Source organism: Schistocerca gregaria, chromosome 3 (assembly GCF_023897955.1).
Source record: "Schistocerca gregaria isolate iqSchGreg1 chromosome 3, iqSchGreg1.2, whole genome shotgun sequence".
In the NCBI taxonomy this organism is placed as follows: domain Eukaryota; kingdom Metazoa; phylum Arthropoda; class Insecta; order Orthoptera; family Acrididae; genus Schistocerca; species Schistocerca gregaria.
Window position 1 is genome coordinate 207,345,064 of NC_064922.1, and position 16,957 is coordinate 207,362,020.

General features: G+C 46.4%; 1 protein-coding gene across 1 annotated transcript in view; it reads left to right on the forward strand.

Annotated features, from left to right (window-relative positions):
- The window catches only part of LOC126354843 (methanethiol oxidase-like), a 161,045-nt gene that overhangs the window by 70,554 nt on the left and 73,534 nt on the right, over positions 1-16,957 (forward strand). Inside the window, exon 2 of the mRNA XM_050004822.1 lies at positions 16,495-16,661. Within this exon, the coding sequence (XP_049860779.1) occupies positions 16,495-16,661 (167 nt within the window). The remainder of the gene's footprint in view (positions 1-16,494; positions 16,662-16,957) is intronic.

Below are 16,957 nucleotides of genomic sequence, written 5' to 3' on the forward strand. Positions count from 1 at the left end.
AATTTCTTAGTCCCATAGTGCTTAGAGCCACCACCAAATCCCAACCCACGTTGGCAGCCGAAAGGAGAACGGTGGTGAGGAAGAAACAAGCTGTGCTCTCTTGACACAGTTTTGACAGTACACACATGCTAGCTCATTTGGCTCAACAAAACACTGCACGACAATCACTTCGTAATGGATACGACACACACAGGTTATGTATTGTCAGATCGCTAATGTTGGCGGCGTCCAGACACACAACGTTAGTGGCCCGATGTCGACAGACGTCTGCCAGCTCCAGCTGATCGAAATCTTGGGAGCAAGTGTTCATAACATTGTAAACAAACAAAATCTCTATTAAAATAAATTTGTGATTAACAGACTGCAGTGGCAGGGGCAGTGTAGCTGGTGTACAGCTACCCAACCTTTGAAGATGCTGCACGCACCTACTAGTTCTTCACTTTTTAAAGAGCTACCGCATGTTCGCTGATACAAGTCGAAAGGTTGTGTACGACTTCGGAACGATATTCACTTGTTTCCAGTCGCTACCAAACTTGTCTTCCAATAATGTGTGCCAGTGTGCTGATATTGGTGTAAACATCTTGCCTCCAGGTTAACATTTCCTGACCGAACTGTGACTCGTGAGCGAATTGCGATTTGTAACTATTTTGAAAATTAGTGATGATATTCTGCAACACCCAAATGGCAGCTTTCTTCAAATGGTTCAAATGTCTGTGAGCGCTATGGGACTTAACATCTGAGGTCATCAGTCCCCTGGAACTTCGTACTAGTTAAACCTAACTAACCTAAGGACATCACACACATCCATGCCCGAGCCAGGATTCGAACCTGCTACCGTAGCGGTCACGCGGTTCCAGACTGAAACACTCGGCCACTGCGGCCGGCGGCAGCTTTCTAAGGCCGACTGGAGGCTTTACTCCTGCCTTGCGACCTCCGACGAACATCATTTCCCCAGTTCCGATGAACTGGTAGAATATCTTACATATTACGTTTACCACCACAGAACATTTCATTCCTCACACTCCCTCTTTACCCCAGCGTGTCCCGGTCCCTTGGTGGACTGAGGCATGCTGCGATGCAATTTGTGCACAGAGACGTGCTCTCTGCATTTTTAACCATCATCCTATGATGGCAAACTGCATTCATTACAAACAGTTGCATGCGCAGTGTCGTTAAGATCTTCTGGTAGCAGAAAATCTAGCTGGATTCCCTTAACTAGTTCTTTTAACTCTTCCACTCCCTCTTCCATCGTGTGGGACAACCTCCGACGGCTCTCTGGGACCAAGATCCATACCTCAATGCCGGCCGGTGTGGCCGTGCGGTTCTAGGCGCTCCAGTCTGGAACAGCGTGACCGCTACGGTCGCAGGTTCGAATCCTGCCTCGGGCGTGGATGTGTGTGATGTCCTTAGGTTAGTTAGGTTTGAGTAGTTCTAATTTCTAGGGGACTGATGACCACAGATGTTAAGTCCCATAGTGCTCAGAGCCATTTGAAGAGCCATACCTCAATTTCCGGCTTGGACAGTAGCAGATGATGTCATAGTGAACCCCACTGATATCTCCAACACCTTGAGCCGCTATTTTGCGGAGATTTCGAGCTACACCCACCATCAACCTGCCTTCCTCCATCGAAAACCAGCGGAGGCGGCTTGGGTGAGACTTTTCTCTTCTCAGAATCGTGAGTGCTACAATGCCGTCTTTACTGTGAGGGGGCTAGATTATGCTCTCACTTCATCCCGATCCTCCCCCCCGTGGTTGGACAATGGTCACATTCAGATGTTGCAAACCCTTTCTCTTCCGGGCAAGCACTTTCTCCTCCTTACGTACAATTGCATCAGGGCAAAGGACGCGCTCCCAAGATGCTGGCGTGAAGCCAGTGTCATACCCATACCTAAGCCTGTCAAGAACGAACACCTTACTTCTAGTTATCGTACCATTTCTGCCACCAGCTGCGTTTTCAAGGGGGTGGAACGTATTATTTATGCATGCCTGGTTGGTATGGTGACTCGAGTCTCGCAATTTACTAACAACTGCACAGTGTGGATTTCGAGTGCACCGTCGTGCAGTTGACCATCTCGTCACTTTATCATGTCATGAATGGTTTTTGGCGGAAATACCAGACTCTGGCCGTGTTTTTCAATTTAGAAAAAGCCTAATACATCTGCTGGGGGGCTGGTATCGTCCGTACACTCTAAATGTAGGGCTTCAGTGGCCGCACGCCCCTAGTTTTCAAGCTTCACGTGGATTCTGCCTTGTCGGACACCTTTATCCAGGAAAATAGTGTGCCTCACGTTTCCGTCCTGACTGTCGTTCTCTTTCCTATCGCCATTAACCCTATAATGTCCTGTCTTCTGCCAGGCATCTACAGCTCTCTTTTAGTTCATGATTTTGCGATGTATTGCAGTTGTCCACGGACTTGTCTCCTTAAACAGCATCTTTAGTGATGTCTCGATTGTCTTTACTCATGGAGCGTTGACAATGGCTTTCCCTTTTTCACTGTCAAAATTGTATATATGAATTATTGGCGATGCAATTGGCTTCTTCCACCGCCTTTACATCTTGGGCCTGTTGCCCTTCCGGTAGTTGAAACAACGAAATTCCTAGGGCTCATGCTCAATAGGAAACTTTCTTGGTCCTCCCATGCGTCTTACATGGCTGCCCACATTGCACAGTTTCTCAGTGTCCTAGTGTCCTCACCGGTACTTTCTGGGGAGCGGATTGGACCACCCCCATCTGTATTAGTCCCTTGTCCATTCGAAACTAATTTATGGGTGTATCGCTCATGCATCTGCACATCCATCTCTCTTATGCCGTCTCAGTACTATCACCATCATTGCATCCATTTGGCCACTGGTATCTTTTACAATAACCCAGTTGAGAGCCTATATGCCGAAGCTGCTGAACTACAGCTGTGCATGACTTTCTCCTCAGCAAATGCGTATGCTGTTTGTCTGCCACACATGGCCAACCAACCTTTGGCCCACTAGTTCTCCCATTCCTTCTGATGATCTCTGTATTGCTGTCTGTCAGCAGATGGTGTCACTTTGGCAGCACCACAGGTCCACCTTTCATGGGAAAAAGCTGAAGGCAGTCAAGCCTCCCCAACATCTTGGACTACCTCCTCTTGGCCCTCTCGCTGTGAGATCATTTTAGCTATGTTGCATATTGGGCACTTTCCTTTCAGACATCACCATTTGTTAAGTGGTGCTCCCCACCACTTTGTGCTCATTGCTCTCAACCTCTGACAGTTTTCTCTTTCCTGACAGAATGCCCTTTTTTTAACCACTTATGTTCTCATTTATGTTATCGCCCATTTTAGCAAACAACGCGCAGTCTGTAGACTGCATTTTATGTTTTATCTGTAGTAGTAATATTGCAAGGGATGTTTAATCTTAGTTGAGGTCATCCATTTCTCTATGGCGTATTTTATGACATTTCTCAAGTCCCTGTTTTTAGCTGTCTTTCATTCTATCACTTGGACTTAACGTGTAGTCATTTTTAACTCATTTTTATTTGTCTTCATGTTCTACGGCTCTGACATGGGCACATATGTGTCCTAAGACAAAACAAAACAGCGAAATTGTTTCTTCTTTCTCAAAACAGGATCTAGTTGCAAATCTTTGTTATAATGTTCCAGTTCATCATAGCTAGAGCCAATTTTTACAATTTTAGACAGCTCTTTGCAGAGCACCAAGGAATTTTTATTCCATAACTACAGTGATGATTCTTTGATAAAATGCTTTGTGATCCATCTTACTTCTATCTTCCCAGTAGAACTACAATGCATTGTGTTTGGCTACATTGACAAAATATGTGGTAATGAGGAAGGACTATTTTTATTTTGATAGATACTCTATAGAGTGAAATATTTTGGTCAGCTCTGTCAAACCTACTGTAGGAGTAAATGGCTTCGTTGTGGACTTGTTGTATTTTCTGCTGAAATGAATATTGCATTACTGGATTTGTTGCATTTATAATGTCATAGTTTGTTGCCACTGTCACCATACTGTTGTCATTCCATGAATCCACTAATATATTGCCTCTTGTGTCAGATCTGAAATCAAAAGTCTCTCTGGGTTTCTTTTTTGGTTCCCCTCCCTTATTTTTCGCAGTAATTCATTTATTATTATTGCATTTTATTTTCTTATAATGAAATTCTTATTGAAGAAGTGCAGATTTTAAATCAAATGTTCGTTAGTAGGATTTTTATATCTGCATTTATGAAACAATAGTAACATAAATATGGGTTCTCGATGTGATATAACAGGCAATGAAAATTCCTACCCTCAGAATGATGATGAATATGATTAAGAGCATATTATAAACATTTTAGTATGTTTTTGTTGTTAAAATATAGTGTAAGCACATGTCACAGCAAAAGATAAATGGCAGAAAGTATTGTAGGGGAGGTTTGGTTAACTGAACCTCAGGGTTAACTGGACCATCACATTAATTAACAATTCAAGAGGGAATTTGTTTTTCATGCCATAAAGTTGTTTCCTTAGGCTGGAAGCACAGCTGCTGTATGGTAGCTAAATTCACAGATATATATATTCTAACAATTGCTCTAAAAATTTTAATTACCAATAGCACATACCTTTGTTTCTTTGAATTAAATTCAGTGGGTATTGCTTTGACACTCCATGAAACTAAGCTGTGCATGGAACCATTTTTCTGCTGTTTTGAAGGTTTTTGATAAAGTGAAGGTGGGGTTAACTGGACCATTCAGTTAACCTCCTGATGAATCAATATAATGAGTAACTTCACAGGAACACTTGCTAGTGCCCCCAGAATTACCATGTGAGTCATTGCAGTCTTGTAGGGGTGGCATAGCCTTTGATGTTTACTGTCTCCAACATCTTGAGAGGCTTTGTTATTGATTTTGAGTCTTTCAAAACAGTCATATACTGACCAAGATTTTTTTCTCGTCAAATGCAGCAGGCATACCTCTATTAATTCAGCGACAAACTGTTGATGACTTATTGGGAGAAGATGCTAGCAAACCTTCAAATCAAAATGTGGAGAATATTGGATACTAGACAAGATCAGCAAACAGAAATTACACATCCTATGAAACTTTGGCCGTATTCCCAGACTGGGGCAAGAAAGACAACAAGAGCTAGAAAGAAACAAAAATCAACTACCCTTACCAGTACATCAGCTGAACAAAGTGAGATCTATCAGCAAAGACACCACATCAAAGCATTTGCCAGAAAAGCATACATTCAATGAAGTAAAACCTTCAGATGAATGCCATACATTGGAAGAGAGCAGCAGTGACTCTCAAGGTGCTGGCTATGTCCAGTACATCGATTCCTCTAATACTTACTCTCCACAAGTGATGACAAAATGTTGAAACAGCAAAGAAGGGGACTTCATTGTAGTCAGAGTAGGAGGGGAAACTGCGACGAGTGGTCACTATTATGTTGCTCAAGTCTTTAAACTGTGTGATGATGACTGGGAAGTAAAATGTGTTTTACTACAGTTGCTTTGCTACAAAATTATAAGCCGCAGAAGAAGATGGTACCTTTGTTTCTGTAAATTAAGTAATTGTCAAACTATCCAATCCAATACATGGCACTAGGACTCAATATGAAAATATGATTTGGTTCTTGACTCATGTAGTTAAATTCATTGAGCACTAGTTATGTTATTTCCACAATTTTTTAAATATTTTATAAAGCTGTATTTAGAATTGTTACTGACAGTGTTACAATAAGTTTTTGTATTTAGCGTCCTGTAATCATTTATTTCAAAGAGAGGTTAGATTAACCCCTACACACAGTCCAGTTAACCCAGGCACTGGGGTTAAATTGTCCAACATAGTGTCAAAGTTTTTTCCAGTTATGTAAAATCTGTGCAAAATAATGCAAAAATTAAAGTTCCTGTAGTCTCTTTGTACATGTTTTTCTCAAGCTTCATGAACAAAAGTTTTAAAAGACCCATTCTATAAGTAAGCTTTCAAGGGAAGAAGAAAACATGGGTTCAATTAGCCCCAACTTCCCCTAGCTGATTTTTGTATGCTTGAAGCTAATGTCCTTCTAGGAGAATGTGCTTAAACAGACAGTCACTGAGATTATATCAGGCATTCAAATACCCATATTATCCTTTACTATGTTAATCTGACATTCTGAGAGAATGTGTGAACAGTTATTTCTTAAATACATGTATGCACAGAGAGCTTATACTTACCCATGAACCAGAAGACCAGGCAGATAATCCATTTTCAGCAAACCAAGTTTTCTGATACACATACAATAATGCTGACTCAACAATGGAAGGTAAATATTCCTTCAAACAATTGTATGGGTCAGGTGGGTGAAGTGTCCACTAATGCTATACGTTGGAAGAAAGAATAAGGAAGTACCCAGTATAAGAAGTTTTAAGTTCCTCTGCAAAAATTCTTCCTGAAGTACAGCACTCTTATCTGGGTTAAATCCCCCTGTGGGTTCGGGGGTAAGAATAGGCCCACGGTATTCCTGCCTGTCGTAAGAGGCGACTAAAAGGAGTCTCAAACGTTTCGGCCTTATGTGATGGTCCCCTACCGGGTTTGACCTCCATCGTCTAAATTCTTCCGAAGAGCGAGCTGATTGGGGAAGGGCGCCTTACAAGGTGCATTGTGTCCATCGCTCATTACCATCTCTAGCTTGGTTGGTCGTCGTCGCATAGCTGTCCCGCCCACTCAGCATCTCTAGGGCGTGGCTTTGTTCTTGGGTGCGGTTTTTGCAGTCTGCTCTGCTGTGTCGCTTTATGTGCCAATGACGATCATGGGCTACTTTCACCTGAAATCCAGCACGGTAGCCAGTCCGTTGTGGTGGGGCCGCCATGTACCCTGTCGGTTGTAGCCCCCTGACAACACAGGGATCGCTCTACTGATGACTGCGCCGTTAACTCCCCGCGTATGCCAAGGAGTAGATGCCTGTCTCCTTGGGGCATCGGGACTCCCGGCAATGGCCATCCCACCAGGTGGTCGTTGCTGAGGCTGGGTGGCGCCCGTGGGGAGGGCCCTTGGTCGGAGTAGGTGGCATCAGGGCGGATGACCCGCGATGAAGCGTGGTACATCATCTCTTGCTGGCGGCCAGCCGCCAGCAGTCTCTAAGCGTTCTCGACCTCAATACAACGCTCAGGCATATGATCCACAATCGTTCCCCTCCCTGGCCACACCATGGGAGGAACGAAAGGCTACGGTTGGCAGCGAACCTTATTCACCTCGCTATTTAGTCTGTACACGAGTCGATGGGGAATCGTTTATGGCGACCAAGCCTCAGTTTTTTGTCGAGCACTTGGAGGACAAGTTTGGGGAGGTGGAGGGCTTGTCCAAAATGCGCTCTGGGGCAGTATTGATCAAAACGGCATCCTCTGCACAGTCACGGCGGTTACTCGCTTGTGACAAGTTGGGGGATGTTTCCGTCACGATCACACCCCATAAGAGTCTCAACATGGTCCAGGGCATTATATTCCATAGGGACCTACTCTTGCAGTCAGACGACGAGCTACGCGCCAATTTAGAACGGCGGGGTGTTCACTTCGTCCGGCGCGTCCATCGGGGTCCGAGGGATAATCAGGTAGCCACCGGTGCCTTCATCTTGGCCTTCGAGGGTGACGTCCTACCCGAAAAGGTCAAGGTGATGGTCTACCGATGTGATGTGAAGCCCTATATCCCTCCCCCAATGAGGTGTTTCAAATGCTGGAAGTTCGGCCACATGTCATCTCGGTGTACTTCCAGCATGACATGCAGAGATTGTGGACGCCCTTCACATCCTAATACTGCATGTGCGCCGCCTCCCATCTGTGTGAACTGCGGCGAACACCATTCCCCTTGCTCGCCAGACTGCAAGGTTCTACTGAAAGAACGAAGGATCATGGAATATAAGGCCCTGGACCACATGACCTATACTGAGGCTAAGCGGAAATACGAGAGGCTACATCCTGTGGCTCTGACCAGCTCCTATGCCACCGCTGCCAAAACAGTAGTTTTGTCATCTGCTGCACCGACTCCACTGAACACTCTGAGCCGGAATACTACACCTGCCCCCTTGATGGTGGGGGGCACTTCCCCATCTGTTGCTCCTGCACCACCTACCTCAGGAGCAACGACCCCCCAACCATCGGGGACACAAGTCCCCAACTCTAAGCCAGAGAAGCGTCCGACTTCTTCGGCGACTCTCTCTCGCAAGGGATCCCTCGGGTCCCTCCCTTCCCAGGTTTCCACCTCTGGGAAGGGTGATGTCAGCCAATGGCTGAAAAGCAGGCCAGCGGCTGGTCGCAGGGCTTCCCGCTCCTCCTCCGTCCCGGAGACTGACTCGGTGGAGCCCTCCCAGCCAGTAAAGCCCAAGGAGCAGAGAGAGAAGACGAAGAAGAAGAAGGCCTCTAAGGCCAAGGAACGCGCGGTGGCATCCACCCCACCGCTCCATACAGGCTCTGCGTCTGGGGATGAGGTGGAGATCCTGGCGTCCGCTGAGGACCTGGATCTCGCCATACCCTCAGACGCCAAGGACGCCGATTGTACTGGTCCTCGATCAGTGACAGCAGGTGACCCAGTGACGTGATCTGCCTCCTCGGTCCCTTCACGCCTATTTCGCCCATGGACAAAGTGATTCTCCAGTGGAACTGCAGCGGTTTTTTCCACCACCTTGCTGAGCTCCGCCAACTCGTCAGCAGTCACCCTTTCTTCTGCATTGCCCTCCAGGAAACGTGGTTTCCGGCAATGCGGACCCCTGCCCTACGAGGGTATCGGGGTTATTATAAGAACCGGGCAGCTTATGAGAGGGTGTCTGGTGGAGTCTGCGTCTACGTCCTTAACTCTATCTACAGCGAGTGTGTGCCTCTTCATACACCCTTAGAGGCTGTCGCTGTAAGGATGTGGACGCTTCAGCCTATTACTGTCTGCAGTTTGTACCTTCCGCCGGATGGTGATGTCTCTCGTCATGTGTTGGCTGCATTGATAGGACAACTGCCGCCTCCCTTTGTGTTGCTGGGCGACTTTAACGCCCATAACCCCTTGTGGGGTAGCGCCGCGATTACTGGCCGGGGCAGAGATGTCGAGACTCTTCTGTCACAGCTTGACCTCTGCCTTTTAAACACGGGAGAGGCGACCCACTTTAGTGCGGTCCATGGCTCGTTTTCGGCCATTGACCTTTCTATTTGCAGCCCCGGACTTTCACCATCCATCCACTGGAGGGTCCATGACGACTTATGTGGTAGTGACCATTTCCCCATCTTTCTGTCACTGCCACAGCGTCACTCTTCTGAACGCCCCTCCAGATGGGCTCTGAATAGGGCTGATTGGGACTTATTTACATCTGTCGCAGTGATCGCACCTCCTTCCACTGATCCGATTGATGCGGTGGTTCAGTCGGTCACCACCAGCATCGTTTCTGCGGCGGCATCTGCGATTCCCTGTACATCCGGGTCACCTCGGCGGAGGACTGTGCCGTGGTGGTCGCCCGAGATCGCAGAGGCGATTCGAGATCGCCGGCGGGCTCTTCAGCGCCATAAGCGGCACCCGTCGTTGGAGACCCTCATTGCTTTTAAACAGTTCCACGCCCGAGCCCGACGCCTTATTCGCCAACGGAAGCAGGAGTGCTGGGAACGTTATGTTTCCACCATTGGCGTCCGTACCTCCGCATCGCAGGTTTGGGCCAAGATTCGGTGACTCCAAGGCTATCGGCCACCTGTCTCTGTCCCTGGGCTTTCGCTGAATGGAGCAGTGTGCACCGACTCCGACACGATTGCGGACCGGTTAGCAGAGCATTTTGCTCAGTGTTCCGCGTCAACGAACTACCCGTTGGCCTTCCGCTCCCGGAAAGAGCGATTGGAAAGTCGGAGGTTTTCCTTTCACACGCGCCACGCGGAGTCGTACAATGCTCCTTTCAGCGAATGGGAATTCCAGAGCGCACTTTCTGCTTGCCCTGATACGGCTCCTGGACCAGACCGCATTCACAGCCAGATGCTGAAACACCTCTCAGTGCCTTGCCAGCGACGCCTCCTAGATCTTTTCAATCGCGTCTGGGTCGAGGGTGTTTTCCCGTCTCAATGGCGGGAAAGCATAGTCCTCCCCGTATTGAAACCTGGCAAGAACCCGCTGGAGGTGGACAGCTATCGCCCCATAAGCCTCACCAACGTTCCTTGCAAGTTGCTGGAACGTATGGTGAGCCGGAGGTTGAGTTGGCTCCTCGAGTCTCGGGGCCTTCTGGCTCCGTCTCAGGGTGGGTTCCGTAAAGGCCGCTCTGCCGTCGATAATCTGGTCTCCCTGGAGTCTGCCATCCGTACAGCCTTTGCGCGCCGCCAACATCTGGTTGCCGTCTTCTTCGACATGCGGAAGGCATACGATACGACTTGGCGCCATCACATCCTGGCCACACTTCATGGGTGGGGCCTTAGGGGCCCGCTCCCGATTTTTATTCAGAATTTTCTTTCGTATCGTTCCTTCCGCGTGCAAGTAGCTGCGTCGCATAGTTCCTCCCGGGTCCAGGAGAACGGGGTCCCACAGGGGTCTGTCCTCAGTGTGTCCCTGTTTTTAATTGCCATCAATGGGCTCGTTGAGGCGGTGGGGTCGTCCGTCGCGGCTTCTTTATATGCGGACGACTTCTGCCTATATTACAGCTCCGGTGGCATCGCCGCTGCTGAACGGCAGCTTCAAGGTGCCATCCGCAAGGCGCAGTCATGGGCTGTAGCGCACGGCTTCCAGTTTTCGGCCGCGAAGACCTGCGTTATGCATTTCTGCCGGCGTCGCACGGTTCACCCTGAGCCGCGCCTTTACCTTGACGGTGAACCTCTTGCTGTGGTCGCGACGCATCGGTTCTTGGAACTGGTGTTCGATACCCGGTTGACTTGGCTGCCCCATATTAGGCAGCTGAAGCAAACATGCTGGCGGCCCTTAAACGCTCTCCGTTGCTTAAGCCACACCAGGTGGGGTGCCGACCGGTCCACCCTCCTCCACCTATATCAAGCGCTGATCCAGTCCCGCCTTGATTATGGGTGTGTGGCGTACGGTTCTGTCTCGCCTTCAGCATTGCGATTGCTGGATCCCATACACCACTGCGGGATCCGCCTCGCCACGGGAGCGTTCCGGACAAGCCCCGTCGACAGCATACTTGTGGAGGCTGGTGTCCCTCCACTGCGGTTCCGGCGTGACCGCCTTCTGGCCGCCTATGGCGCGCACGTTTATAGCATGCCAGGGCATCCAAACTACCGTCTCCTGTTCCCGCGCTCGATCGTCCATGTTCCAGACAGGCGGCCCCAGTCAGGGTGTCCCATTGCGGTTCGCCTCCGGGACCTTCTCCGTGGCCTTGACTTTTTTCCTCTGCCGCCTGTTTTCCGGGCCAATCTGCGTCTGCCCCCGTGGAGTGTGCCCCGACCGTGCCTTCGGCTCGACTTGGCACAGGGTCCGAAGGTCTCAGTGCCTCCGGGGGCCCTCCGCCGCCGCTTTCTTTCCATCCTGGCCGAGTTTCCGAACGCGGCGGTGGCCTACACCGACGGTTCGGTGGTCTCTGGTCACACTGGTTATGCTCTCACTCTACGGGATTATTGTGAGCAACGGTCATTGGCAGCTGGCTCCAGTGTATACACTGCCAAGTTGGTTGCCATCTATCGTGCCCTAGAGTTTCTCCGCTCCCGCTCAGGTGAGTCCTTTGTCATCTGTAGTGACTCCCTGAGCGGTTTACGAGCTCTTGACCAGTGTTTCCCTCGTTCCCGTCTGGTGATGGCCATCCAGGAGTCCCTCCATACTCTCGTCCGTTGCGGCCGCTCTGTCACCTTTGTTTGGTCCCCGGGTCACGTCGGCATCCCGGGTAACGAGCGGGTTGACGAACTGGCGAAACAGGCGGTCAGTTCCCCGGCCATGGAGATCGGTCTTTCAGAGAGTGACGTCCGATCCGTATTGCGGCAGAAGGTCCTTGCTGCTTGGCGTGATGAGTGGCGCACCCTGCCCTCTCCCAACAAACTTCGGGCAGTCAAGGAGACAACCAGTGTGTGGCGCTCCTCCATGCGGGGGTCTCGCAAGGACGCTGTCGTCCTCTGCCGGCTCCGCATAGGACATACCCGGCTCACGCACGCATATCTCTTGTGCCGTGACGACCCGCCTCTCTGTCGCTGCGGATTGGCCCTGACCGTGGTACACGTCTTACTAGACTGCCCACTTTTAACTGCCCTCAGGCAGACGTTCGCGCTGCCTGATACACTCCCTGCTCTTTTAACCGATGACTCTACTATGGCTGACTTAGTTCTCCGTTTTATTCGAGCAGGGGGTTTTTATCATTCAATATGAGAGTCCCTTTTTATTTTTTTTAGTGTCGACTGTGGCTTTTGGCCTGGGGTTTTAGTTTGTGGTGTTTTAATGTGTCCCTCGGTTGTTGGCCTTTCCAGTTTTATTTTCATGGTCGGCCAATGACCGTCGCACTCTGTGTGTCTTTTAATCTCTTTTCTCTGGTCTTCGTCTATGTCTTTCTTGTACTGTGTCGTCCCTTGTCGTCTCCGTTATGTGTTTATTGCTTGTTGGACTTTTCTTCGTGTATTATTATGGTCGTGGAACAAGGGACTGATGACCTAAGTAGTCTGGTCCCTTTAACCCCCACAAACCAACCAACCTTATCTGGGTTAATGCGGACACAGACCACTGCAGTGGAGCAATCCAGAATGAATGAATACATTAGTGGCAGTGCAAGTGAAACTAATAACTGAAGTGAATCTGTCATAGTACAAAACTGAATGTAGATTTGATTTAAATTATGCATTTGTCTGGCTACAGTGTCCATAAGTGCTTTACTGTTATTAAAGACATTTTAAATCTGTAACGGCAGCTACAAAAAGATGTGCAAGCAGACAATTGCAGATATAAGCAGAAATCAGACAAAAATTCTAGAAAGTGGAAAAGTGTCAATTAGTACAAAACAGCCAACATATTGGACACCTGGCACTTGAGAATGGATTAAGATTGACTGGCAGGTAGCCCCTATCACTCACCTCAGCAAAACAGCAATCATAAAACTATTTTAAACAAAGTATGTACTTGTTTTGCTTCATTTAGCTTATACTGGTCTTTTAGAACTGGTTTTACATGTAAATATTAGATTGCATTTAGGTGTAATGGTGTCACTTGAAACATTACACCAGGAAACTTGGTAGAAAGAGACAACTGTACCAACCTAGATTTCCATCATTTTCTCATCTTTTGTGAATTTTTTTTTTACTTCCAAACCATGGGCATGAAGCTTTACTTGATGTGCAAGATATTATTTATGCAGCTAACCTTCCTGACAATGAAGTTTGAGTTTTTTCTTTTCTGATGAAAATTTCAGAATAAGTCTGAAGTGTGACAGTTTAAAGCTGCTGTTTCAATGTTTTAAATATTTATATGTACTTAGTTTTCCAATAAAGAGTTTGCAGAGTTTATATAATCTTTCCTCTTGCATATTTTGGTTGTCACTTTTTTTTGCACAGTTGATGAAGCTACATCATTTCTGTAACTTTGTCATTGCCATCTGCAAAATTTTTAACATATAATTTGTTTTGTCAGTATGTCATCTTTCCACTAATTGTGAATTTACAAAGACTAGTGGTTTGTAGTGCAGACATAAGTGAGGATGCTCTGGGTTCAATAAAGGAGAGTGTGAATACCATGAACCTGCACCCCATTACTGGGCAGAGATATATCAGAGAGCAGGTGTACATCACAGGAGCTCAGAACGAATTAATTCAAAGATTGTCCCGTGCCATAGTGCTGGCCAAAGAGGTTCCTTGTGAGCCATCATGCAATCACAGCTAAGTTGCCTCAGAGCTTCCACAAACCCTGGTAGTGCAGAACACTGGGGGCGTGGATGGTGCAGCTGCAAATTTCATCTTTACACAGATGCACATGATCAGCCATGCTGTGGCTGGCTGCTAATGCAGGGGCAGTACTTGACAGTTTCACACTGCGTGGAGTAGGTAGAGTGTACAAGATCATTAGTAGTTAAAAAAAAAAATGGTATTGCACAAGTTGAGGTCATCCAAAATTGGAGTGGACCTCAATGTTGAAGAGGGAGATGGCAGTGTCATGGCAGTTCATGTGTCTTACTCCATTGGTGAATGCTGGAGCTGAGTAGGTTTTTTTCTTTTTTAAAGCCATAATTGTGAGAATCCCACCTGCTGATAATGTGAGTGTGACAGAATCCAGAGTGACATCATGTGAGAGACTGTATTCTTGGGAGAATGTTCCTGTGAATGTACTTCCATGAGTACTTTGTCCTTCCACATCTACAAGATTGTTGCTTAGTTTGACTGAGATCTACTGAGCTTGGAACTGGTGCAAGTCCACTTGCATTATAATTTTGTTGTCATCCAAGTCAACATGTGTATATTGTATTGGTGTCGAGTAGAGTCCATGCTGGTTTAAGTCCATTAAGCATAACAGCAGTCAGTCTGCCATGCAGTTAAATTTCAAAGGTGTTGCCACCCCTCTAATCGCTTTGTGGGTCTAGGTGAGGCAGGTGAGAGTGACAACATCCTCGGCAGCATGCACATGTGCTCAGAATTGTTTGGCTCCCTGCTGTTGTCACGGCCTGTTCCCTGACAGGGGCAAAGCCAGACATCATGTCCACTGAATTACTGTATTGTTGAATTTGTAACACTATAAGAAGTCTGTCCACTAAAATTAATCTCCTTTGCAATGGTTCATGCTCATGCGAGGTCATTGCTAACTGAGAAGGTAAACTTCACAATCCATAGTGTCCACAAGGTGTGGTCTGGCCTGAGTGCCTAAACATTCTTTGTAGATAAGTTGACATAGTAGCTTTTCTGGTGTTCGAATAAGACATCAGGTGAGTGCAGTCTCTGCCACATCACATTTGTTGATATCCAGAGTAACAATATAATATAATTTATGGGGTTGGCATGATCATCAAGGTGGTACAGTAAGGTGACAAACTTGGGCTATCATCAGAAATGCCATAATTGTGGACAGTGCACTCAGTGACAGCAAACCACGTGTCTGGTTGTTCTGGGTGAGAGGTTGGCAGTTCTGGCAGTGAGTTAAGGTGCACACAACTGCCATTAAAATTCTGGGCTCATGTAGCACTGCAGTTGGTCAAAGGATGGCAATTGACAAGCTCTTGTGTGAAGGCCATGGCACAGAAGCAAAACCTGGAAAGGTGTCTGTGCATAGCCCAGCCAGATGTGCCATGAATGGCAATGTACGCATGCTCAGCAAAACTGTAAACGATGCGGGAGTTATTACCTAATTGAACCACATTAGTCTGTGCCTATCCATGTTGGTTTTGTTGAGAACCATCTTGTTTGTTTATGGAAGAGTTTCATTTGTTGCCAAAATCAACCAGAAGGTTGGGAATTATTATTGATCATTACTGATACAAGTAGCACTGCACAAGAAAATATCACTTTCACATTTAAACAAAATTAAGAATTGCCGCAGCTGACATGAAGCAGTGAATTCAACACTGTATAAGTCACTGTCTTGTATTTGCTTGTCTTGATGACTAAGGTTGTAAGATGGTTCCACTGTTGTTGCAAACAAGATGAGTTTTAGAATGTAGACTGATCCATAGCTGATAACATAATTTGATGCAGGGTCACCAATGTAGAGTAGACATAGGTGAAAATGCTGCCGGTTAAATAATGGAGATCACAAATACTGTGGATCTTCACTTTATTATTAGGTACAGATGCATCAGAGTACAAATGTACACCACAGAAACTCAGAACAGAATAGTTCAAAGATTCTCCTGTGGCAGAGCTGTAGTGTTAGTCTAAGAGTTTGTTCACACATTTTCTTATACATCAATTAACACAACCACTGAAAGAAAGTAAAAAAGTTTTCTATGTAAAGGTGGTCCCCTTTTTAGCTCAGGGTATTTGACCACCCGTGGCTATGTTAACCCCTTCACTGATGTCTGAATGTTTTTCAACCACAAATCAATAAAAAATACTAGTAGGTGGAAGTTGGAGAGTGACAACTCTGGTGACTGGAGTGGATGATCCAACATTTATGTTTCAAATCCCTTAATTTTCCTATTGCTGGATGGTCCTGACCTGAAATGATTTGTGTCCAGACTTCCTCCCTTGTCCTTTTTTTTTTTTTTTTTTTTCAAGCAATCCAAAAGGCTAGTAATATATTCACCACTTATAATTTAACTCATTGCAAGGCAATCAGCAGTATAAATCATTTTTGCATAGTACCAGCTTCTTTGTTACTATAGCATTGGAAGTAATTTGTAATAAATACTTGCATCTGTCTCAACACTTGTAAATAACCAGAACCAGATTATTCTTCATGATAAGGTTTGTGCAACAGTACATGTGAATGGATGAGGCTTCAGGAGCTTTTGTATTGTATCAATTACAAGTTTTGTACTGCACATGCCAGTCAGTGATTTCTTTCTTGCTTGTCATAGTTTGCTGAATAAATTATAATCATAGCTTGTATCAGTTATTGCTGTTATTAATACATGTCATACCCTTTGTTATTTGTTTTCATTTTTTAAAATACTTCTTTCTTTCAGGTCATGGTTGTGGTCCTGGCTATGCATCTCCTTTGGAAGCTATGCGGTGTGGACCTCGAGAAAAAATTGTGTATGTACCTTGCATTCAGCCTGCTGAAGCTCGCAAGACTAAACCAGACTTCTTGGCAACTGTTGACATTGATCCTGATAGTCCTACATTCTGCCAGGTGAGTGGAGCCTCTCTGTAACAGTTCTGGTTAAGATAATTTACTTTTTCGGATAATCTACTTAAAATGAGAAAAAACTGAGATGATTATGAAACTCATGTTTACCATATTGCTGCATATTTCAGTTCTATTCATTTAAACATCAATTTTAATGCAAGCAGATACTTGTTTACCTTTACTAGTAATAGGGGAGGAAGTGTTGTTTGTCGGACAGTTTGTAAGGTGGCAGAAATTAATTTCCTTTTGTTCTGTGCTTGTAAATCAAAGATTGTGAATTTAAAAATATCAGTGTATTA